Consider the following 26689-nt stretch of genomic DNA (forward strand, 5'->3'; position numbering starts at 1 on the left):
AGTTAACCAGCAAACATTTTCTGGCACAAAAAGTAAACATTCGATACAATTTCTTATGGTATTTCTTGGAGACAATGGGATCAGTCAATCCAAGCACAAAACAAAGGCTTACAACTCAAATTAACAGAAGATATCTTATCCATTTCCTGTCCAACAACTTGCCAGAAAGTTTGCAAGACCAAAAGCACTGTGTGAGGGTACCTGTCTCGGCGTCACACTTGGGGCACAGTGGGGAAGAGTCAGGCTTAAATTTGTGGTGTAGATAAGGGGAAATGTGGGCCCTATGGAGAATCATGTATTGAGTCGTTTTAATTCTATTACAGATACACAATATTTTTGTATTTCTCCAAATGCCTGCCTTCAGGTGTGAAGTGTTAATAGTGGGGTACACTCTTATAATATAAAATAGTCTGATTCAGCTAATTGATTTGGTAAAGAAAATTTGTCTCTCTGTGTCTGACATGCCTTGAAGTGTCAAATCTGCATTGTTTTTCCAAATAAAGTCCCTCAACTGTAGATACTGGTAGTAATCACTTCTTGTAATGTCATATTTCTCAGTTAGCTGGTTAAACGACATAAGCGTAGGTCCCTCAAAAAATGTCCTGTAATTCAGATAAACCTCTTTCCAATTTTGAAATCTGAACAGGAATCGTAATCTCAAAGAAAACACAGTAATGTTTAGACAGGCCCACATCACACACAGTAACCTTGGAAAAGTCCAAACCCTTCGAAACCAGTAAACCTAGAGTGTGTCCTTTAATATGTGTGGGCTCTGTTACACGCTGAGTCAGCCCAAAGTTGTCCAGACTGTTACTCAGATCTTTAGTTTTCCTTGTCCTGAGGGTTCTCTACATAGATGTTAAAATCACCAACAATAATTACACAATTAAGTACAAAATCTACACAGATTGTAGCAGCAGGTCATTAAAACCATTATAAAATGATGCGCAGTGTCTGGAGGCCTGTTAATATTTAAAAACATTATTCTGAAACAGGCTTTCAGCTGAAAAGCCACGTATTCCAAAGAAGGAAAACTTCCAGGAGATAACTGCTTCCACTGAAATGATTCATTAAATAGAACTGCACCCCCCCCCCCCCCCCCCCCCCTCCTCCCCTGTTCATTCTGATCTCACCAATAAAACTAAAGTTGGGAGGGCTGGATTTGATAAGAGCAGCTGCTCTATTATTTTGGTTTAACCAAGCTTCAGTTAAAAACATAAAATCAAGGTTGTGCTCAGTTATAAAATCATAAATTAAAAATGTTTTTTCTGTTAACTTGAGAGGTGTAGAATAGTTTGCCCTATGTCTGGGGGCACGCTGTGGCTTACAGGGTATGTTAACTGTACTTGGAAAGCTTTTAAAGGTAAAAGGCAAATTTATTTGTATAGCACATTTCATGTACAAGACAATTCAAAGTGCTTTACATAAATCATTACAGCAGGGTGCAGACAAGTGCATTAAAAATAAAATAAAAATAAAAAATAAATAAATAAAGATTAAAAGAAATGCAATTAATGAAATAAAAGCAGAAAGAATATGCTAAAATAAAATAGAATAGATTATAATATATATCTGTGTGTCATCTGCGTAGCTATGGTAAATAATTTTGTTTTTCCTCATGACCTGTGCCAGTGGGAGCATGTAGATGTTAAACAGAAGAGGCCCCAGGATGGAACCTTGGGGAACTCCACATGTAATTTTTGTCTGCTCAGATGTAAAGTTACCTATTGACACAAAGTACTTTCTATTCTCTAAATAAGATTTAAACCAGTGTAGTGCAGTGCCAGAGAGGCCCACCCAGTTCTCCAGACTGTTACCCAGATTTTTAGTCGCTTTGTCCTGAGGGTTGTCTACATGGATGTTAAAATCACCAACAATAATTACACAGTCAAAATCCAAACAGATTGTAGCAGCAGTTCACTAAACTCTTAATAAAATTCTGCTCAGTGCCCTGGTGGTCTATAGAAATTTAGATATATTATTTTATTATAAGCGCTCAACTGAAAAGCCACATTTTCAAAAGAAGTAAGTAAGTTCCAAGAGATAACTGCTTACATTGAAATGATTCATTAAATAAAACTGCAACCCCCCCCCCCCCCCCAATAAACTGGATGTGTGGTACATACAGCCGACAGCCATGCATTCAGACTAAACAGCTTACTGAATCTCTCCACTCCTCCTCTGATGGGAGGGAGAGGGCCACTGATGAATGTCCGGGTATCCAGACAGCTGATCGTATCCAGCAGTTCAGTAAAATCCTGCTTCAGCACCTCAGATTGTTGTTTCACAACATCATTCGACCCCATATGCAGGATGAGGTTTTCCACAGTTGGGTGCGCCGCCACAATTTGCGTAATTTTGCCTCTCACATCTGATACCATATCCTTGGGAAAGCACAGTACTTTTGTACGTTTTCCACACACATTTCTCACGTCTTTCACACCGAAGTCACCAACAATCAGAGTCTGAAGCCCAGCCATTTGCTTTCTTGTCGCCTTTTGCTTTTTGACTTGTTCTTTGGTCTTACCCTGGTGTGTAGGGAGATTTCATTTTGGTCATCGGATGTAGATCTAGAATCCTGCAGCAGTGGAGCAAACCTGTTCTGTAGTTGCATGTCCGGTTGTTGTGGAGAGGATTTATTAGTTTTCCTTCTGATGACTGGCCACGACTGTGTCTTGCTAATGAAAGGGGTTAGGATGTGCTTGGTCTGGATGGCAGAGCAGGCCAGCCAGTCGCATTGCTAATCTCAGCAAATTGGACTCTGTCTGTTAAGCCTGCCGCACACGAGAACTATCTACTGAGCTAAAAGTCATTCGAGACTGTTTTCTCAGCAGAGAGCTCGCCGTGTGCACCTTATTTTCGCCAAACTTCTGGAACCTTCTAATAAACAGGGATCCAGCTTGTACTGGGAAAAACCATGGCTGCTGTTGTCCAGGCAGCCGGGACCCTCCACACATCATACATTCGAAGCATGAAGCTGGCGTGGAGGGACAGGAGGGACTGGGTGACCTCCCTTTAGTCGCTCTGGTGTGGGATTTATGGGGGACAAAAACATAATTGCCTGGAGGGTAGATCTGAGTCCAGCATCGACCTGCTTAGTGAATTTCGGGTGAGCCGAGGTGGGGGGAGTAAGGACGATGATGACCTGTTGGGTGTTTTGTTGGGTGAAGGTCCACCGTCCTGGTTCTTGGTGCTGTTGAGGGGTTGGGGGCAAATAAAGATCCTTCCTCCGCCGATGTCTCTGTTTTTAGAGGCTGAGTGGGGGCAGATGAAGCTCCTCCTTTTCTCCATGAAATGAGACGCTACAGGTGTGTACTGGACTGAGACATGAGTTGATGTCAGCTCAGGATTTCAGTCATGAATATGAAGCCAGGTCGTCTGGGTTTATTGGTTGGGCCGTGGATTTTCTCCAAGCTTGCTGGCGAAGGTAAAGGCTGGTATGACGCTGTAGGATGCATATTATGTATACACCAGGCTAATGTGTATTCTTCCACACTAGACGGAGCTGCTGGTATTTCTGGAGTGGCGTTGGAGTAGAGCTACGTTGCTCGGGAAGGAGGTATGGATAAGACTAGTTGGCTTCTTGGTTAGCAAGTATTGTGGCTAACTGTGTTCTCCCTGCAAAACAGATTGCCTCTGCTCCCTACTGTGCTTTCTTTAGTGCTCTCTTTAGTGCTCTGTTTAGTCTATGGGCTTAAAATTAGTTGACGGTGCCCGTAGTAGTGGGTTTTGTGCACCTTAGTTTGACTGTCCCACCTACCCTATGTCCTAACCTAGGGTCCACGCCCTTTAGATTATTTTGTCCGCAGAAGAAAATGTGTTGTTTTAAGGGTTTGGTAATTTGGGGATTTATGTTTGGTTTGGGTTTGCTATTAATTTACTAACTCTTGGTTTGTTTTGGTTTTTTTGGTTTTGGTTGCAGTGGATTTTGTGTTAACACCCAGATTACTTAACGTGTTTTAATGTGTTGTTTTATACATTGTTTAATAAAGAGATAATTTTTTTCTACACTGTCTTGTTTCTATAAATTAATGGCCAGATCCAACTTGCGTACTCCGTAATAGGGAGCCCTAGACCATTCTTTGGGAATTGGGTTGGTCTACCAGTGGGCTCTTGTGGTCCCGCCCTCAGTCACGATCCGGGCCCCATCTCCCCGTGATACATATTGTTAGAGGTCACATTTCTTCTTCGCGCAGAACCTCAGCTGCATCTCTATAAATGCTCACAGAAGAAAGACAAACATTCTCTTAACAAATCTTTATTGTACAACTACAGTCAATAAAAACAAACATCATCGTGAGCAAAATCACATGTAAATGTCAAAATATATGGCTGCACATCTGTGTCGTGTAAAACATGTTTTTCAGGTAGCGTATCAAGTACTTGTTGACGAGTTGTCAGAGAAGATGTAACTTCTCAGAGACAGTTTCTACCGCTGGTTTTCACTGTAAACACTGTAGAAACTCTGCATGCTGCACACCTCCACCTGCCTTTAGCATGCTCCTACGGCATTTAACCACGTCTCCACACATACACCTGGCTGTACTCATGCCCTTACTGCATTTAACAACATCTCCACTGGTATTTAGCCTTGCCGCTAATACATTTAGCCACCCCTACACCTGTCTTTCACCATGCCAGTCTTCATTTATCCACACCACAACTGGCTTTAGCCACGCCTTCCCCTATCTAGCCATGCTTACACTGCCACTTGGCTTTAACCACGCCTCCACCTGGCTTTAACCACGCCTCCATCTGGCTTTAGCCGTTTCACATTTCACCAGATGTTTAATTTCAAACAGTAAAGTTTTATGTAGTGAAAAGATTTTTTTTTGTATCTTCATTTAACTCTTCAGACTTTTAATGACCTATTTTTGCTATAATTTTTTCAAAGTTTGAAATTCAAGAGTCCAAAACAGATATTTGAAAATCCATCCATCCAATCTCAGAGTTTTGGCCTAAAGCTGGGTACATTGAACAGTTTTGATCGTACATAATGATTCTGTCCTGCAGCCGATCTAGAATCTAGTTCTCTGAGCCAGAAATCTTGCGTGATCAAATGTGATCTAACAAAAACAAGGAAGAACCATGGCAGCAACCGGAAAACACAACTCCCAGCATGGCAGAGGACATACATGATCAAATAATGATAGTGGTCATGGGACCACCAATGTTAAACTACATTTAACAATGTAATTTACTACTAACAATGTTCAATATTATCTGCTGACAATAAAAGTAAAAGGGTAAAATGATTGTTCGGACTAAAACTAGACTAAAATGTTGACAGTTTTTGTTAAAAAACTAAAACTACACAAATAAAATTATGTTTTCTTGGACTAAAATAAAGACTAAAATGCTCGACTTAAAGTCAACCAAATCTTGACTAAATAAAAAGGGGATGAGGTTGACTTAATGTGATAAAAACTAATAAGCACGATTGAAACTGGACTAAAACTGACACTAAATTTAATGGCTGATAAAATTAACACTAGCTCGCTCTCTGATTGGCTACGTTCCGTTCCACGTCACCATCCACACAGACACAACTCAGGAGTCGTCGGCTTTACTCACACGTGATGAGTTTTGGTTGTAAATACTGAACAATATTTGCGATTATTTGCCACGACCCTTTTCAGAGCCGATTGTCAGGACGAATTTACGTTAACACACCTCAGACCATAGCATTATCTTTTAGTATAATCTTTTAAGACGTAAGATAATCGGGCATTTGCTGTCCTTGGTCAGTAAGGGCAAAATCAGGAAAAAAAGCCAGATAATCTTTATGTGTGTACCTAGCTTAAGCAGGGAAGATTTCCCTTGCTCCCCCCACTTCTTACAGCTCCTCTGGGGGAATCCTGAGGCATCCTCAGGCCAGCCAAGAGACATAGTCCCTCTGGCTGTCATGGGCCTTCCCGGGGTCTCTAACTGGTGGGACGTGTCCAGAACACCTCACCAGGGAGGTGTCAGGAGGCATCCTAACCAGGTGCTCAACCAGCTCATCTGGATGTGGAGGGGCAGCAGTTCTATTTTGATTTCCTTCTGGATGAGTCAGCTTCTCACCCTATCTCTAAAGGACAATCCAGACATCCTGAGGAGGAAACTTATTTAATTTCTCGTTCTTTTGGTTACTATCTGCAGCTGGTGACCATAGGTAAAGGTAGGAACATAGCTGGATCAGTAAATCCAGAGCTTCTCCTTTCAGCTCAGCTCTTTCTTCACCACAACTGACCAATGCAGAGTCCACATCACTGCAGACGCCGCACCGATCCGCCTGTCAATCTCCCGCTCCATCCTTCCCTCCCTCCTGAATAAGACCCCAAGATACTTGAACTCCTCTACTTGGGGCAGGACCTCATTACCGACCAGGAGAAGGCCCTCCACCCTTTTCTGGTTGAAGACCATGGTCTTGGATGTGGAAGTGCTGGTTCTCATCCTAGCTGCTTAACCCTCTGCTTCGAATCGCTCCAGTGAGAGCTGAAGATCACGGTCTGATGACGTTAATAGAACCACATATTCAGCAAAACGCAGAGACCCAATCCTAAAGCCACCAAACCGGATCCCCTCAACACCTCGACTGACAAAGAGCAACCTTGGTGGAGTCACTTTGAAACTAATCCGATTTACCTTACTGCCGGCAATGTGGACCAAGCTCTGATACAAGGACTGGAGAAATAATAAACTGAATTGCTCAAATTCAAGAGGCTATATGCAGTGTTAAAAATTTGCAACAGAATTTCTGATTTATTTGAAATTTTTAAACATCACTTTTAGACTCTTGAAATTTCAAACAGAAAAAGTAATAGCAAAAATAAACACTTAAATATCTGAAGAGTTCAGTTAAAACACCAAAACGTTGCAAGTGATTCTACTGCCTAAAAGCTTGAAATCGAAAGTCTTATACACCTCCACCTGCCTTTAACCACACCCTCACACCTTGATCACTTCTGCTTGCTGAATGACAGATTAATGACAGAACAATAACACTGATGAGCCAGAACAAGTCAGGTCCAACATGAATGTTGGGAGGTAAGTCAGGGCCTCCTGCAGACCAGGCACGGCCCTTCACAACAAGCTGGGAAAACCATTTCTTCACAGAGCTGGTGTTTTTCACCGGGGTACACATAAGGAATCAGGAAACGGGCCAAAACCAAACTACTGGCAGAGAGCGAAGAACACAAGTGTCTAAAATATCACTGGGGGCCTGAAAAAAGTCCTCGTTCTGTCACCACATCAGTCGGCTGTGGAAGTCCAGCTTCTTTTATATATATACTCAGAGTTGGCTTCTTTTTCTGTTTTGTGTCAGATGTAATTGATTTATTTAATATGTTTAAAATAGATGCTAGTGAAGACACACCAGTGGAAAAGTTTGGTTTCTGTTGCACGGGCTGGCTAGAAAAAGTTTTTCTCAGGACCGTGCAGACGGAGGAAATGATTGGAAGACTGCATCAGTAGTTCGTGGCTCTGAAGTGACTCAAACACCACAGAAGCCTGAAGGTGTACTAAGTCACACTCATATATCTCAGGTGTTAGGGAATAAAGTATAAACTTCATGGATGAAAGACATAATATACAGCTGCTTCACAGATATATCTACTTGAAGTATTCTCAGTAGAATACTGAGGTTTATTCTACTTTCAGATCTGTATAAACTGAGGTGAACAAACAGTAATGGACACAAACTGCATATAAAACAAACAGAAAAAATAGCAAGAATGTTTTCTGTTTTAGTATTCAGTGTGGGTAACTTGCAAAGACCCATAAAAACAAAGTCTAACTGAGACTTCCACTGGAAGCACAGACTTATGTCTTTAAAAAAACATAGAAAATACTGAGAGCTGCTGTGGTCTGAAACTAATCCATCCTGGTGCTGCAGACAGCGGCGTTTCTGGCAGGGTCGTCGAAGATGCCCGTCTTCACGCCGTCTTCCTCATCACTGACAGAGAAAACAAGAAGGAAACAGCTTCATGAATCACTCTGGTGTCAAAACAGCTGCAATAACAGCAGAAAGACACTAAAATCTTTTATCCATTACCATTTCTGGAACTTTATCCACATGTCATCATCAATGACAATTATCTGTGTTTTTAAGTCAATTCCAGAAATGACATATCCCAATTTGTGAGGACAGAACCATGGGGAGAAGTGTAGAGTAGGGGAGTCCACATGCAGCAGGTCGGACCAGTAGAATAACAGCACAATAACCAATAAATAATGAAAACCCCACATTTTCTCTTTATTTTAGTAGAAAGATGTACAAGTATGTTGTCAAGGGGTTTGCATTGAATGAAATATCCGTTTGAAACAAAACAAGTTGAAACAAAATTTTGCCCCGGTTACACATTTACATATTTTATTTATTTACCCAAATATTGTTTTTATTGGGGTCGGATGGGGTCGCCTGGTGGGACCTGGCTTGGTGGGCATTGGCCAGGGCCAGGTGACCAGGCTGTTCTGGGTCATTTATTTATTTATGTATGTATGTATTTATTTATTTGTTGTCTTGATTAATTTTTAGGAACTCCTGATGGTTGTCAGCTTAGTTTAACTGTAAAAGCTGTGGGAAATTCTCTGTTGTGTTTCTGTACAGGTGTAGCAGCTGGTTGGTGTTAGGTTGGATTGAAGCTCATTGTTTTACTGGATCTTTTTTTCATCTTCCTTTTTTCTACTTTCAGTTTTACTTGTCGTTACTACTTTTTTTTACTTCTCCTCTTTTTTTCCTGTCAGGTCCAGGAAGAGATGCTTTAGTTGTTGTTGTGATGCATGTTTGTTTTTTGTTGTGTATCTATACAAAAAAAAAAAACATACATACATACACACGCACACACACACACACACACACACATACATACAAGATTATCAAGACGAGCCTTATATCCATAAAGCTTTTCTTGGCAAAGCAAATTTGTTCAGTACAACACAACCACCAGACCATCATTCTGCCACCACCATGCTGGACAGGACAAGCTAGGAAAGAGAGAAAGAAAAAAACACATGCACACTTCCATCGTACACAAAGCAGCATGTGCACATGGAAAGAAGGCAAGAAAAATACTGTCATGACAATCTACAGTATTTACTATGAAGCTAAAATCACTATTCGGAGTCCCAGCCTCAGGTCTCTGCTGCAGGTGTCCTCTTTTCTCCCAGCTTTGCTGCAGACACTTCTAGACTTCATAGAATAAAACCAGATGGGATAGAGCTCATTTGAGTTTTTACTCTACTGAAACTCTTTTATTTGACTTTATCGATCAGTGGAAGGTAACAGTTATATCAGCTGATCACTCTGATTGTGTGCTGTGTGACATCATTCTGCTGTCAAAGATCTGGAAACGCTGATGAGAGCAAGATTATTTCATAACAGATATAATTTTCTTTAGTTACTCAGTAAAGTGCACTAAGTTTAAAACTTAGCATAGTTTTGAAGCTGGTTCAGCAGGATTTCCACCAGCCCTCTGCTGGTCGGGGAGGAGTACTGCAGGCTCTGCTCTGACTGCAGCGCTGCCTGTGGACGCCCTCCTGTGGCCTGGCTTGCGGTGGTGTGTCACTTGGGAACAGAGGCCAGATAAGGCCTAGCTAGACATCTAGACCTCTTGTGTTCTGTTGTGTTGATACTGTGTTATGTAAAAAGCAGCATGCCACCTGACCTCGGGAACACTGCCTAGAACTGCATGCTTTTTACTGACTGTTCATTCTGATCAGAATTTTTACTTGTACCTCATCGTGTCTTTGTGCAGAAAAATTCTACAACAGTGGATTCTTTGTTTATTGTGCCTCGACACAGCCTGAATGAAATCCTGACTGAGAGGTGATGAAGTCTGAGCCACATTTGGATGTAAATGGAGAAACACGACTAGCAGGCTGGATGAGAAACTCAGTCATACAAAACGTTGTTGCCACCCAACAATGACACAAAGCAGCTGTTGTGATGTGAAACTGAATATTTCTCGTCTCCGCGGGGCTTTAACTGGTGCTGGAAACATCTCCGTCTCAGGGACGCAAGGTTCTGAGGACATTTGGTGGTCAATGATGATCTCTAACATGTCCTGTTTCTCTGATGTCCTCCCAAAGAGTACCTCCAATATAAATACAGTACAAAAAATAATAAAATAAAAAAATAAAAAAATACAAATAAATATTAAAATGGGTTCGCTCCGGCTTCCTCCCACCGTCCAAAGACATGATGCTAGGTTAACTGCTTGTTTGTCTCTCTGTGTCAGCCCTGTGATGGACTGCCGACCTGTCCAGGTGTACCTGCCTCTCACCTGTTAATTGCTGGGTTTGGTTCCAGCTGCCCCACAACCATTAATGGACGAAACAATACAGATAATGAAGATAATTAACAAATAAGTAATAATATAAATAAGAATAAATAAATATAAACAAATGAATAATAAAAATACATACATAAATAAATAATAGGAAATAGAATAAATTAATTAGATAAAAAGAGATAAAAATCATAAAAGGCCAGAAGTGGTTTGGAGCAAATTTGTGACATCAGGCAATAACAATTTATCTGAAAGACTTCGGAACTGGTGGTGTGGCTGTCCAGGCTGATGCTGGTTTTGGACACCCTTTGGTTAACAAGCATACCGTTTAATGCCAGTTTACAGTTTCCACCAGTTCACTGGCAGAAAACATCAGTGGAGACAAAAGACGGCTGGACAGGTGATGAGCAGATGAAGACAGAAAGGTAAAAACAGCACAGTCTAACCTGAGGCTGCCTCCTTCCACATCCTCAATCGTGTCAGGGAGAGGCTTGTTGGCTGTCTCAGGTAACAGCAAGGTGAGGGCGGAGCCAATCAGGGGACAGAGGCCGCTGAGAACCATGGGAGCATGAGGGCTGATGGTCCTCAACAGGTACATCATGGGAGCCAGGACACCCCCAAATCGTGCACACATGGAGCCAATGCCGATTCCATTTTGTCTGCAGAGTGTTGAGAAGACAAAAGACCTTAGTTAGACCTGGACTTAACCCTTCAAGTGTTAAAGTCGCAAGATTGCGACAAGCACCAGGTCAGAAAGAACGCTTAAACCTGCTTCCAGCTGGAACAACAGCTGGTAGGGAGGAGAGGCGAGGGAAGCGAGTCGGTGATGCTGAGTGGATTATAGAGAAAACAGCAGCACTATTTACTATGTAGCAAATATAAAGAAAATGCAGTAAATTTAGGTTTACAAACACGACATCAGGGGTCTCCAACCTGCGACTCTGGAGCTGCAAGTGTCTCTCTGGACCTTCCACAATGCCTCTAAATACATGGCTAAAATATTATTTTAAATCTATTTTTCCTGTCATTAGTTTGGAAACCAGGGACTTTTTTTTTTTACTTTACATAATTTTTCACAAATGTCTACATCCATGTCTATCCTCTTTTTATAAAGGTTTTTTATTTTATTTTATTTTTTTTATATAAAATCTAAGAATGGAAAGAAAAATGTGGTTCTTTAAAAATAACAAACATCCTATGGTGGCTCTTCATTAAAAATATATTTTAAGTTGCCTTTTTGAAAAGTCTGGTAACATTTGCGTCTCTAAAGGAGTTTTATTTAGCTGGCTGAGGGAAAAATGGCTCTTTGGATTGGAAAGGCTGCAGACCCCTGCACTAAACACATAAACAGGTTTAGCAGCAGTTTTCTCTTTAAACACCAACAGTTAAAATATTTCTTCATATATATTTATAAAATCAAATATTTATGAGAAAGAAGGATGAAATGTTCAGGATTTACTAACTAAAAGGTAAAAAGTCAGCAGGATAAATTTAAAGCTGTGAAGCTGCTTCCTTCTAAACACAGAAGGAACAATATGTGATGAATATCAGCATCAGGTGAACAGACAGAAAGCAGGATGAGAATCTCACAGCTTCTAGATGGTGAGGAAAGAGAAATATTCACAATATGCACAATAACTTCCATCCATGCACCTTCACTGCTTCATTATCCAGATTTCTGGCCTATAATTTCTCTAAACTTTCATTCTTAGCTTGACTGCACCTGCAGCCTCCGCTACCGGGAGTTAAGAGGTTAACATCTCGTTTTCAGGTGTAGCGTCAGATGTTTAAATGTAACTATAAACATGTGTGGTTCACCGAACCAGAGGCAGAAGACGACCCGATTTATGCTGCATGCTTGTAAAACATAGTCATAAAATGTCTTACCTTTGCTGTCTTTCTAAATTGAAACCACATTTATTATCTATCTATTTATATATATATATATATATATATAAATAGATAGATAAATAAATAGAGTAGATGGGGAGTGAGTGATTACTATTGGGTGTTTTTATTCACAGAGTGGGTCGGGCTGTTGCATCACTGCAGAATGAGATTGAAGTCTGACCAACAAATGGCGAAATATTTTGGATTTGACAAACTTTTCAAAGCTTTAACTGTAAAAACTATGACATCACCACTTAAAGCTGCGGGATAAATATGAGCCTGACTGATCAGTGACCTGGATAACGCCTCAGAAGGAAGCTGCTTCTATTTTAAAAAGTCTCTCAGCTGCCAACAGCGTGTAACAGCCCCCCCAAATGGCTGTGCTGGCATCACATTCCAGTTACAACACAACACTCTGCACCAGTTACGAAATACAGATGATGCAACCTGCTCAGGACCACATGCAGGATGTCATGGGCATGAAAACACTCACCTGATCACCGTGGGGAACACCTCAGCCGAGTAGACGTAGATAATAGACAGAGAGGCCGTGATTCCAAACTTTCCAATCATGGCCAGGACCGTTCGGAAGATGGACAGGTCTAAAGGAGAAGTCAGGGAAGGTGAGGAAGCAGCTTGAGGAAAAGAGGCGACAGCATGTTGGTGTGTGTGAGCGTACTGGCGGGGATGAAGATGGTCAGCAGGCAGGCCGAGCCCCCCACCGTGAGGAAGGCCAGCTGAGAGATCTTGCGCGAGCGGTTAAGGGTGAAGAGGGTGATGGTCCGCGCAGGCATCTCCACCAAACCGAAGATCAGCTGGGTCAGGTAGATGTTCATCCCAAAGTCAGAGATGTTGAGGGACAGGCCGTAGTACACCAGGACGTTCACAAACCTGAGACGTGGAGCAAAGAGAGGACAGAGGAGTCAGACCCATCTTAATCTGGGTTCCACATTCAGCCTAGTCCGGCCTCCAGTGGGTCGGAACAGCAGAATAACAGCATAATAACCTGGAAACAATAAAAAATCCACATTTTGCTCTTTGCTTTAGTACAGGTTCATCATCAAGATGTTTACATTGGATGAACCATCGTTTTAGAAACGACTATAAAAAATGTTTGGATAAAAAAAATCATTTCATCTTCACTGAGCTGCACAATTACATTATTTATTTATTTTCTAAGATTTTATTTATAAAATTGAAAATTATATAGGTTATTATTGCCTTGTCCCTGCTTAGGGAGCATTTTATACCTTTATCAGGAAGGTGCACTTATATATATATATATATATATATATATATATATATATATATATATATATATATATATATATATATATATATGTAAGTGCATATATTTAATATATAAACATTAAAAAAATGTCTGAAGTCACATCTATGAAGTCAGAAAGGTGGTAAAGATGGAACAAGTTCTCCTGCTGCCCTGGAAATGTTTAACTTTCAAAGAGAAAAGATGAAACCTGGAAACATTAGAAATTACAGTTACTTAAATTAAAATATTAAAGTTACGTTCATTAAAATATTAGTTATTTTTATTGAAATATTCCCGTCATTATCTGGACAGCACCAGATGACCAGAAACCTGCTGACATTCATGTTCGTCCTGCAGACACTGACGCTACTGAAAAATCCTGGTTGGTAATTAAATCCAAATCATTGGATTGTTTCCAGTGTAATTCCTAAATCAGCCACTGGATGGTACTAAAGAAGGGAATTTCCAGGCTTTCATAAGCTTCCATTGGAAGCTTTCATAAGCCTCAACCTCCCGTAACCACAGACCTTCCCTTTTTAATACAGAACTATTTAGAGGATTCAGCTGCTGGAGTTGTTGGGCTTCAGACAGGAAACAAACATTTAATGAAGTTTTCTCACATTTGTCCTTTTCATGGTCACACCATTGGCTTTTTCAGGGATGTTTCAATACGAGCAGGAACTTAAAATGTTTCATTAAATATCCAGGAGGAAGGTCAGATAACTCAGACATTTGCTTTCTGACAGTTTGTTGCTTTCAGGACATGATTAAGTGAAGATGTTGTGTTGTGATGCGTGTTAACTAAACACAACACGCAAGTAGCAACATGCCAAAATAACTGTGACATCTTAAACCTGTTATCATATCAGCTGCTAGCTTCCCTTATCTCAGTAAGGTCATCATCATCACACGGACCTACGCAAAGATGATAAAAAGGCAGCAGAGATGCAGAGGCGGATTTACGGGGGGGGGGGGCAACTGTCCCCATACTTTACAGCTGTGCCCTCCCCAGCAGCTCCCCCCCAACTTTTATGTACTTACATTATACGTATAAAAACACATCTGTTGTATGTGCAAATGCCTCTCATAGCACTGAAATAAAAGACAGATTCACAAGATTTAAGGTTTGGCAAAAGGTTTGGAGAGTTTCTGTTGGGGCCGAAGTTTCAGAGACAGTTCTGTACGATCAATATCACATCAATAAAGCTGATCAATTAATCCAGGTTCCATCCTGCCGGTCAGACTGGGGAAAGAATTAACAGGCTACAATGACAATAAGTCATTAAATATAACTGTTATTATGCTTGTGATGAATAATTTCAGATTGTTACAGGCTTCTTTTGGTTCTGCATGATCACTTTCTAATCTTGATTCTTACAAGCTGCCACAATGAAAAGAACATTTTAAAGTGGAGAAAAATGTGAGGAATGAGCAGGAAAACGAGGAGAGAAATGAGGAAAGAATGGTGGCGAGACCAGCAAGGTCAAAGTGAAAGAAGAGCGCTGAGCGAAGGGAAGCTGAGGAAAATACCAGTGTGAGGGATGAAGAAAAGAAGGTTTCAGATTCAGAAACAGGGCCGAGAAGCAGAGTGAAAAGGAGGAAGAGGATGGAGAGAATGGTGGTACAGACTCCACCCAGCGGGACCACATGTTAGCTTTTTATTCTCTGTAGAAATTCCAGTGCAGAATTTAGATTTTCCACAATAAAATTATGTTAAAAAAAAACAAAACAAAACAAAAAAACCAACCAAACAAACAAACAAACAAACAAAAAGAAAAAACATGTGTGACTAAATATGATGCAAATTCTACAAGAGAAACACTGAGAAACTGTGTAATAATTCTACTAGTCATTCTTTATATATTTTTATAGATATATGAAAATGTAATTGTGTAGTTGACCTCAGTGTTGCGAAACCGTGCAAAAGCATCAGATTTGGATGTTTGTGAGAGTTTTTGATGCACAGCACAATAATTGTCGTCTTTAGCTCTCCTAGAAGAGACGGCTGATGTTTGTCCTGGGCTGGAGTTTAACTTCATTATTTTGAGGAATCCATTTTTACTTAAGCCTCAGTATAGTTGTTGTTTTCCTAGAAGGGATAACAATATCATAAATAGCTTTGAAGTGGTTTTGTGGATCTCTTTGTTTCCTGATTTACATATGGGCTATTTTCACATTCTGCACTGAGGGCGTCCAACGCCACTCTGCCCAGACCTCTTACTTGTCCTTTGCCACCCCATGTAAAATTTCCTAGATCTGCATGTGCATAGAGGAGAAGATTCCAGACTGTGTCAGGAATGTAGGAAAGCCACAAAAAGAGCCGGCCCCTCCTGTTTTCCTCCGGAGCCGGAGAGCTTCTGCTGTTTAGGTTTGTCGTGGTGCTTCTTGCTACATGGTCACGGGCTGGCCAAGGTCGGACGATGTTTTCCATCCTTCAGACCACGCTGCCACTTTGTCTGATAAGATAATCCCAACTGTACATCAAAGATTTTATTCAGTGAAGTTAGCTCCATGAATCATGCATGGAAAACCAGGAAGAAGCAGAGAGGCATCCTTCTGAGGTTTATTGGAATTTTTATTCTGTCTCAGCAAAACTGCTGACGAGGAAAAATATTCTGGAAAACCATGCAAGGAGGAGTCTGGGATGTACAGACGAGCAGAAAAAACACACAAAAACTTGTGTTTGGATAATCTGAGTCTTTAAATCTTGTGCTGTAAGAAAAACAGGTTCTTTAATGAGCTCCAACAACACTGCTCCAGCTTTAAAATAATGAGGCCTGCTTGGCATTCAGTGAATGGACAGCTTGTTAACGTGATACCGGGGGTTGGAGGGGGGTGATTCACAGAAGGCAAAGTCAGAAAATCCTCCATCCAGCTGCTCTTACATGAGCTTACATGAACAGTGAGACAGACAGGTGGGTGTGTCACCTGCTGACCAACATAAATCTGTCAGGGCAGCAAGGGTCTGGAGGAGGTTGCACTGTCCAGCTTTTAACTCATTATTTCAAACATATGAATAACAGCAGTTATTCTCATGAAATCACGTAAACAAAGTCCGTTTGTGGCTCTTGCTCCATGCTGGGAGCTGTGGGGCTGCTGATACTGGGTCTGGGGTCTGATCTGTGTCCTTCCTCTTTACTAAAAGTAAGAAATATCTCAGTTTCTCCTCATTCTTATATCTTCCTCTACCAAACAAGACTGGTTCCAGGATTTATTTCTCCACATTTTCATGCTGTAGCTACTTTAAAACCAACTAGCCATCTACTGCATTGGTTAGCTATCCGCCGCTTGACGCAGAAATCACAGCAATACCACTAGAAGTCGTGGGAGCAGTCCTGAGCAGACTAGCTGGCAAGCAACCAGCCAAAGAAACAAACCAGGGAAGGAGAAGGATCAGGAAGAAAAGAAAAAAGGCAGAAGAAGAGTGAAGACGAGGACAACAGCAGTCGAAATTGTGCAGGTTTTTGAAGAAAGGCTATATATGACTGTTTCGGGGCAGTGGGAAACAATTTCATAGCGGAGCATTACTAAAAGTCTCTGAAACTGACGTCGGCTAGCCGAGGGAACTCTGAACTCAGCACTGCCCACCAGTGGAGGAACTGACAAAACAACCATGGCAACGTAAAAGACACATGAAGGTATGAGGCCGGGAACCAATGACAACATTTGAAACGGACATTCCTATTTACGTTTGTAAGGAAGCATAAAAGGACCTTTAGTCCACCACTACTGGGTCAGTGGTGCAGGGACTCTAACCTCCAGTTAAACACACTGAAAACTAAAGATATGTACACTAATTTTGTTTAGCTAAAACCCTGACTCTCTCCTTAAAACAGGGTCATAAACTCCAGTCCTGGATGGTTGCAGTCAAGGACTGCCTCTTGACTAACGCAAGACATCACGATATCCATTTTCTGAAAAAAAAAAGACTTTCTGAAGCAGTTTCTGTTGAAATGATGGTTTTAAGAAGATTGAGTTCAGTTAACATCCAGCTCAATAGGATCATTACTGTCAATCACAGCATCCATTTAAACAGTAATTCTTCATACAGTGTTTGGACGAACAACCTCCCAGATTTGGGCCTTCATGGATTTGGATAATCCAGAGATAAATGAAAGACAGAGAGAGGACAGTTTCAGGAAATACTCACCAGAGATAAAAGACGATCAGAGACTGCTTCCTCATATTTGGAGTCCGTACCAGGTCGAGGAAGGAGTACTTCTTCTTCAACGTGGCTTTTTCCTCAGTGTTATAGATGTGCTGAAACACAGTGAGCAGCAGCAGTTAGCTGATAGCCTGACTGCAGCTGTTTGAAGCGTTTGCATGTTCAAACGATGGACTCTTATCAAACTAAACTCATGCAAAGTAAAAATGCCTCCATGTCTTAAAAACAGCTGTGCAGGGTTGCAGTGGAAACGAAGCTGGTTTATGGGTTGGGTCTAAATATCTTCTGCTCACATCAAACGTTAGCAGCTCTACATCTCATCTGTGTGTTGGATTCATATCCCCACACAAGACGTTCAGGTGCAGCTCTGATTGCTGCTCAACAGCATTTTGGGAAAAGTGTCCAATTCAGAGAAGTTCATCCGGTAAAACATCTAAAAATGGCGACACGACGAAAGAAAACCTCAATGACTCATCACTTCGAACCAGAAATCTCACATTTCAGGTTCTTCTAGCTGCTCGACAAATCCTGGCTCTCATTTATACAGAGCTAGTTATGATCGGGACACAAATTAAGTTTCACTGGTAGGAACTACCAACAATCAAATTAGCAGCTAACGCTAAGACCGTTGGCTCTCTCTCATTAGCAGCTATCACTAAGACCGTGGGTTTCAACATTAGCAGCTAACTCTAAGACCGTCTATGTTCCATGACCTCCTAAACCACAGGACCTGAACCAGAACTGACCTCACTAAACCACAGGACATGGAACATAGACGGTCTTTCCGGATCCCACAGCATTTAGGTAGTTGATTGAAGGGTGTCCTCAAGGAAAATAGGTTGGAACCACTGTTCTAGACCTCCAGATTTCTGGGTTTGATGACCACTACTTGATCTCCACAAAAATGGGGACGCCTTACCTTTACAAAGTGGACAGCTGGATGCTTGATGGGCTTTAACGTATCACACAACCCTCGTGCAAGTGTTTACCCTCTGAATGAAAGTCAGTGTCAGAGTTCAGACTAACGTTAACACTGTCTCTGCTGCTGCGGCATGTCAGCAGCAAAGCGACATGCTTCAGCAAGAAATTTGTCACATGTGGTAATGTAGGGGAAATACACTAAACCCAAAATGAAAGCAATCATTCATCAAGCACTCGTGGAGACAACGTTGTTTCATCAGTGTGTCCAATCAGTTATGAGACACACACTTTGTGCTGAGATTACAAACCAAACAGCCTGGACAGCTGGTCTGATGGATATAAGAAAGTCCCTGAGTGGAAAATAAGAATCTGAAGTGGTGTTATCTGGTGAACTGATTGAAACGATCAAATTTCAAAAGAAGGAAGCTGAAGTTCCCATCACATGAGTTCATGGCTGCTGCATCACCAATGTGGAATATGGAATTGCACAATCTCAGACCATGACAGGAAGAAAAACTTCCTCCTCGGATAAAAACATCACCAAGTGTCCTCTTCCTACAGCTCGCTATCACTCACATGACAAAACAACAGATTTCTCACTTCCTTTTGTTTTGATCTGCAGCAGACACGTCCACCATGCTGGTTTTACTGGTGCTGGCTCTGATCCCACCCTTTCTGGAAGATTCTGTACGAGCGATGAGAACCTAAACGGGGATGCTTCGTTAGTTTGTGGTGATCAGAGCTGCCAGACGGAGGCCGAGCATGCAGCTGCAGTCAGAGAGAAGAATCTGAGAAATAAGAGGAACAAATACTGACAAACACAAGGTTTTACTTGTAGATGTTTTCTGAGACCTGCTGAGCGGGTCTAGCCACAGAGGGGCTCGCCTGAAGCTCACAGACTCATTTTTATTATTTCAGATCTGGTTTTAACAGTCATGCAGACGACTGATGAAGTAGGTCAAACCAACATTTAAAGCTGAACACAAAATATTGTGTGAACAGCAATCTGGTTTCAGAAAATAAAACCTTCACTTCCACTTATAGATTTTGTGGAAGCGAAAACTTCTGCAAATGAAAAGAAAGAGTTTGACATAAAATTTGTTTTGTGGATCTAAAAAGGCTTTTATACAGTTAAACACGAGTTATTGGTAAATATAATCACACTGAAACAAAGACATAGACCTGCACACACACTAAACTTTAAATTTATTTGATCCATTTTGTTTCTCCCGTCTGTGTTTTTGCTGCTTCCTGCCTTTGACATCATATATTTTCAACGCTGATCTTTTTCACAGCATTTTTAATTCAATCCTGTTTCAACTGTCTTTCACTCTGGACGTCTGAGTGGTTGCAGGCTAGCCTTGGACAGAAACCTGCATGCATGCCATCTACTTCATATGATTATTTAACTATGAAATTCTGTTGAAATAAACATGTTAATGAATAGATAAATAGAGGGGTGGCACTCAGCTGGTTTATAAGTTATCTAAATAATACGGTAAAGAAGTAAATCTGTTTCACCAGATTCTAATTTCATTTTCACTTAAGATATAAAAAGACATTTTATATCTTAATTGATTTCTTCTGATTTTTTTTTTTTATTATTTTATTATTTTTTTAGATTATTTTTTTAGTAAATTTTAAGTGTAAAACTGATGTTTTAAAATAAATCTAATTGCTAAAATCTGAAAGACCATATTCAGAGTTTAAAATCAACAGTCTGGAATTCAGTTGCACATAAAACACTGAATTTCCCTTTAAGCTGTATTTTAGGTATAAAGTCATGGATGGCTGACAACTTCCAACAGCTCAACCAGGACAGAACTAGTTTTAATTATCAGTCCTGAAGACAAGGCAGAGATAATTTTACTGTGTGGACACCAACCGGATTTGGAAATCAGGGGATGGTTTGTGGAAAACTATGTATATTGTGTATTATGGCCTATTAAAATTGTGTATTGTTATTATTGTGTATTATGGTTTGTGACATGCTAAATATCCTGATGAAATGCAGTGAAAGTTTCAATATTTTCAAACATATATATATATATATATATATATATATATATATATATATATATATATATATATATATATATATATATATATTAGTGCTGGGCAATGATTAAAATTTTTAATCGCGATTAATCGTATGACATGCTGCGATTAATCGCATGACATGCTGCGATTAATCCTGATTAATCGCATTGTTACGCGGAAAATGTCTATTTCCTTTCAAAGACGGCCTGCAGCTATATAAAGAAAATGAAGTAAATTTAGGTTTACAAACACGACATCAGGGGTCTCCAACCTGTGACTCTGGAGCTGCAGGTGGCTCTCTGGACCTTCCACAATGCCTCTAAATACATGGCTAAAATATTTTTTTTAAATCTATCTTTCTTGTCATTAGGTTGGAAACCAGAGACTTTTTTTTTCTTTTGCATCATTTTCTACAAATATCTACATCCCTTAGCAGAGAGTCTTTCTATCCTCTTTTTATAAAGGTTTTATGTTTTTCTTTATTTCAAAACCTTAAAAATGGAAACAAATAAGTGGTTCTTTAAAAATAACAAATATGCTATGGTGGCTCTTCATTAAAAATATATTTTAAGTTGCCTTCTTGAAAAGTTCTCGTAACATTTGCGTCTCTAAAGGAGTTTTATTTAGCTGGCTGAGGGAAAAATGGCTCTTTGGATTGGAAAGGCTGCAGACCCCTGCACTAAACACATAAACAGGTTTAGCAGCAGTTTTCTCTTTAAACAGTTAAAATATTTCTTCATTTATATTTATAAAATTAAATATTTATGAGAAAGAAGGATGAAATGTTCAGGATTTACTAACTAAAAGGTAAAAAGTCAGCAGGATGAATTTAAAGCTGTGAAGCTGCTTCCTTCTAAACACAGAAGGAACAATATGTAATGAATATCAGCATCAGGTGAACAGACAGAAAGCAGGATGAGAATCTCACAGCTTCTAGATGGTGAGGAGAGAGAAATATTCACAATATGCACAATAACTTCCATCCATGCACCTTCAGTGCTTCATTATCCAGATTTCTGGATATAAATTCTCTAAACTTTCATTCTTAGCTTGTTTGCAAATGCAGCCTCCGCTACCGGGAGTTAAGAGGTTAACATCTCGTTTCCAGGTGTAACATCAGGTCTGTAGATGTAACTATAAACGTGTGGTATCCACAGAAAGTCCAGAATCTCAGCTAACAGCTCAGCAAAACCATTTCTATCACCAACAAACACAGTTAAGACAACAAACAATTTAAAGAGCAGCTACACAAAGTCCAAAAAATATGTAAACACAAATGATGTCTTGCGCAATGAAAAAATTAACGCTGTTAATTAAGCGTTGAGTTAATGCGCAATTAACGCGTTAACGTGCCCAGCACTAATATATGTATATATATATATATATATATATATATATATATATATATATATATATATAATGTATATATATATATATATATATATAATGTATAAGTTATTGTGGGCATAAAGATTAATACTAGATAAGTATTTCACTTTTTCCATATTTGAAATATTAATATTTCATTTAGTACCTGCTTCCAACTCTGAAAGCTTTCAAATAAAATAGAAATAAAAAACAGATAAAGAACAAACAAAGTACCTGACACATCTCCAGGTCTTTGGTGACGGGCTTTCCGTTCATCTGTGCTGCCTTCAGGATCACTTCCCATGCTTCCTCTTTCCTGTCGTTCGCCATCAACCAGCGAGCTGATTTAGGTAAAACCCTGAAAATGTGACGACAAACATAAAAACCTGAATCAGGTGATACAGGGGCTACACCCTCAGACAGAGGTTTTCTGTCTTTTCTCTTAGAGACACTGTAAAAGTCATGTTTTCAGGGAATCTTAAGGACTCACCAGATGTAGATGATGAAGAGGAAGCCAGGTGCTGATATGGCCAGCTGTAGCTTACGCCAGTCTCGTATGAGGTACGCCACGCCAGCCAGTAAGATGTACCCAAAGCCGAAGAAGTAGTCTGTGATTATCCCAGCCAACATACGCTGCTTCAAGCCGGTCCATTCTGTCCCTGTTTTTCAGGAGATCAGGAATACACGGTGACGGAAAACCAGGCTGGGCTGATCTAGGATTCACATTCATGTCTGACACGAAGAAATAAAACATTTCCTCTAAAAAAGACACAAAATGTTCAGAAACGTGTCTTTCCACCAAAACCAGGAGAGTCAGACTCATCTTAGTCCAGGTTCCACATTCAGCTAAGGTCCCCAGTGGGTCGGGCCAGTAAAACACCAGCATAATAACACATAAATGATGAAAACACTTTTGTTAGTACAAAGAAGTACAAGAACATTATTAAGGTGTTTTCATTTATTGAATTGAAATTTGTGGAGAGCTTATACTTGACCTCAGTACCAAATTTGATATTTTTAGTGTATATTTCATATATAGAAGTAAAATTATTTACATACATACATACATACATACATAAATACAGTATATATGTGTATATATATATATATATCTGTATATAGATATAGATAGATAGATAGATAGATAGATAGATAGATAGATAGATAGATAGATAGATAGATAGATAGACCTTTTTTTCAAATTGTATAAAATGTTGTATACCATATTTTCGTTTTAAATATTTTTTATACATTTCTTTTGCTTGCTTGCTTCTTTTGTCCCTTCTTAATAGAACTTCATCAATATGTATGTTACACAATTAACGTTTTTTTTTAAATATTTTTTTAATATATAAAACCAAATTTAGATTTTTGTTATGCCCCTGCCTTGGAAAATGTTTTACATTTAAACAGTGGACACATTAAGAATTACAGTTACTTTTGTCAAAATATTACAGTTACTTTTAATAATATATTACAGTTAATATGTTTTATGTTTTTTAAAAATTGACCAAATTCATCCTGCAGAGGGCTGATTTTGGCCCTCGGGCCGTATGTTTGGCGCTTACAGCAGATAGTTTTGGTTCTGGTTATCCTGATGTTTTTAACTAATACTTCCTTTTATCTCCAGTATAAGTGCCTAATCATGACCCGACTCCATAAACAGCCTCATCATCATATCTCTGCTTGTGTGTTCAGTCACTGAGCTGATGTGCAGAGCACTGACCTAGGACGAAAGCGTTCATGATAACTCCAGAGATGGACGTTCCAACCATGAAGCGAAGGCCGCTGTAGACGTAGAAATTAGGGGCAAAGGCAGCAGCCACCCCAAAAGTGACTTGGATGGCCAGGCTAACGAGGATGATGATCCTGCGACCATATCTGATGAAGAAATATGATGGAATCTTTTTAAAATGATGCAAAACTTGGTTCTTTCAGATGGATGGATTCTCCACTTACTTATCAGCCAAGTGTCCGAAGACAATTGCTCCGACGAGGAGGCCGAACATGTAGATGGACGAGCCCAGGTTGTTGAGGCTGGCGTTGTCACAGACCAGGTCCCACTGGGAAGAGGACACACAGGAAGTCAGATTCACTCCACCTCAGGAGCAGCTCAGAAACATGACAGACTGGACAGGCAACATTCAGGGAGAAAATCTCCATCTTTATTGTCAGCAGGCTAAAAAAGGCTAAAAGGTTCACAGCTATAAAAGTCCAGCTGGACTCAACCTGTTTCACATCAACAACCTCAATAATAATAATAATTCCACAGAGTCACAATAAAATGACCCCTGCAGCTCCTCCAGAACCCAGCTGCACTGGTTCTGATCCGGACCGGACAGAGAGCTCATATAACAGCAGCTTTAAAGCCTCTGCTTCAACTTCCTGACACATTCAGAACAGATTTTTACATTTCGGTACTGGTTTCAAGGCTCTTAATGGTCTTAATGGTCCTGAGTTTTTGTCTGGGCTGAATTCGAGCCTGGACAGGGTTTTCATTGCTCTCTGCCTCTGGTCCGTGTTTGGATGAAATGTTAAAGCTTTTAAAACAAAACAACACATTTTTTACCTTTTTTTTCTATTCATATTTATCTCTTTCTTTATATTGCTCTAAAAGCATTTGAAATAATATTTTTCACTATTTTAGTTGCATTTTGTCTTTTTTAAAATATTTTCTTTGATCTTTTCGTTCGTATTCCATTTTATTCTGTTTTTTTTAATCATTTTAATAGTCTGTTTGAATGCATTTTAGCTTTTTTTATAGCCCATTTTAGCATGTTTTAATGTATTTTATTTATTTTTTTCTATTTTACCTCGTGTCTGGTTGTTCCTCACTGCTTCCTCAGCTTAGCTTTGGGCTAAACTGGATCAGAGAGCGAGACATATTCTAATAGACTTTTTGGCTTTTTTCTGTTTTTATTTAACTTTGAGTCACAATGTTGTATAAAAAGTGCTGTATAAATAAAGTTTAGTTTAGAACTGAAGACGCCTTTTTGGGTGAGAGGCGAAATGTTTTTAGGATACAAAAAAAAAAAAAAAAAAAAAAGAAGTCCAGTTGTCTTTGATTTAAGCTCTGAGGAGTACAGTGACCTGGAGGACAGCAACATTTAAATAAAGCCTGACTGATAAAATACAGAAAGAGAAAAACAGAAAATAAATAAATAAAAAAAATAAAAACCATCCTCAAACCTGTTTTAAAACCTGTTTTAAAGTCTTTTAAATACATTGACAGTGTCCACGTAGTGAAGAGAAAGAGGAAGACCACTTCATAAGAGTGATCGCCTCGAGTCTTGAAACAGGTTTTTGGGACCAGTAGTAACATCCGACCTTCTGACCCCTAACTGCAGGTCGGGGAGTAAATCTGCAGCAGGTCAGAGACGTGGGGAGGGATCTGACCATCAAAGGCTCTAAAAGTCTAAAAGTCTTCTAAAAGTCACTGGTAACCAGTAAAAGGAGGCTAAAACAGGCTGAAATGGGCCACTTTGTGCGTCCTGGTTAAGACGCCTGCAGCAAAGTTCTGGAGGATTAGAATGTGGTTACGTTTCTTTTTATCTAAGCAGGTCAGAAGACTGATAAAAAACTTTAGACCCGAGGATATAAAAGCATGAATAATTCAACCTTGGAGGGAGGTTTCAATTTAGAAATATTATGGAGATGAAGAAACTGTTTTAGCACTCCAAGGACACTGCCAGGTCAAAAATGACACCTGGGTCCACACATGAGGGTGGATGGGGGAAGCCAGAAGACCTGGGTGCTGGGATGACCCTGTCAGGGGCAACAAATAAAGTTTCTGTTTTCTCTGAGTTCAGTTTGAAGTAACTATCACTGTAACCGCTGCTGGACCTTCTGGCCTCGGGGGACTGAGTCAAAGCCCAGCTGCTCGTCCAGCTGGACATCTTTCCATCATCTTCATCTAAACTTCCAGATTCTCCAGATTCTTCCCACCAAAGTACCAGACCTGTTAATGTGACACTGCATTGTCCAACCACGCCGCTTTGGTCATGTAACCATGCTGGCTGCTCACACCTCATGCTCATGTGCCAGGCGGGGCATGCCGGGCGGCTCAGGAGATGCCTTCTCTGCATGTGTCCATCGTTCAGCCCTGTCTCAGATATCAGCAGAGCTGGCTGTAATAAACCTGCTAAGCCTCTCCACATTCCTCAGCCTCAGTGTTATGTCCAACACATCACCGTTCAAAAAACTCAAACCTGGACCTGGAGCTGCCAGTAAGGCTGCAGGTTTTCACTCACCTCGGTTACTATGGTGCTCTGGAATGTCTCCGTGCTGTATTCCCAGCCTCCCTGGCAGCTCACGGTCGGGCGTCCATCTCCAATGGTGACAGCTCCACTTTGGTTCAGGGAGACGCTGCAGGACAGGTCAGGGTGGCCGCTCAGCAGGCTGGAGTTCAGAGAGGCTGGATCGCCTGCTGAGGGCCACGCAGAGCGGCATAAATGTGGAGGAACAGCCCCGGTGAACACTGACACCAGCATGTGGAACGCCAGGAAGATCTGAGGTACACAGATCCACACATACAGGATCTTCTGGAACTTCCCAAAGCCTCCAATAAGTCTGAGGACTTCATCAAAATTCATTTTTCTAGCTTTGTACCTGAGCAGCTTTTAATGTTAAAACTGCTTCAGATGTTGACAGACATGGTGAGAGAGGCCGATGATTAACAGGAAGAGAAGCAGCAGTCACACCTGTGCTGAGAACCACTCTGACAGCGACCTGCAGCTGTTTGTAGTGAAGAGCGGGGCTGTCTGC

General features: G+C 40.4%; 1 protein-coding gene and 1 long non-coding RNA gene across 2 annotated transcripts; one reads left to right on the forward strand and one right to left on the reverse strand.

The window, feature by feature from the left end:
* The first annotated feature begins 3364 nt into the window (after positions 1 to 3364).
* Positions 3365 to 3653, forward strand: LOC121633700. The gene is made up of 3 exons (XR_006009110.1): positions 3365 to 3427; positions 3500 to 3559; positions 3630 to 3653. It is a non-coding gene; the product is annotated as an uncharacterized LOC121633700 (long non-coding RNA).
* A 589-nt stretch (positions 3654 to 4242) lies between these two features.
* si:dkey-119m7.4 (uncharacterized protein LOC560629 homolog) lies at positions 4243 to 26689 on the reverse strand. Its single transcript, XM_041975855.1, has 10 exons — positions 26176 to 26689; positions 23885 to 23988; positions 23652 to 23806; positions 22416 to 22584; positions 22160 to 22283; positions 17582 to 17691; positions 12841 to 13052; positions 12655 to 12763; positions 10718 to 10930; positions 4243 to 7936 (listed from the first exon to the last, which is right to left on the reverse strand). Exons 1-10 carry the CDS (start codon positions 26515 to 26517, stop codon positions 7855 to 7857), a joined length of 1620 nt encoding a protein of 539 aa, XP_041831789.1. The 5' UTR covers positions 26518 to 26689; the 3' UTR covers positions 4243 to 7854.

Source organism: Melanotaenia boesemani, chromosome 22, assembly GCF_017639745.1.
Source record: "Melanotaenia boesemani isolate fMelBoe1 chromosome 22, fMelBoe1.pri, whole genome shotgun sequence".
Lineage (NCBI taxonomy): Eukaryota > Metazoa > Chordata > Actinopteri > Atheriniformes > Melanotaeniidae > Melanotaenia > Melanotaenia boesemani.

Coding starts and splice junctions, on each gene's coding strand:
- si:dkey-119m7.4 (XM_041975855.1), bottom strand. CDS start 26,517: ATGAATTTTGATGAAGTCCTCAGACTTATTGGAGGCTTTGGGAAGTTC. Junction 22,284..22,415: donor CTCTTCATCATCTACATCTG/GTGAGTCCTTAA, acceptor TCACATTTTCAG/GGTTTTACCTAAATCAGCTC. Junction 17,692..22,159: donor AAGACCTGGAGATGTGTCAG/GTACTTTGTTTG, acceptor ACTGTGTTTCAG/CACATCTATAACACTGAGGA.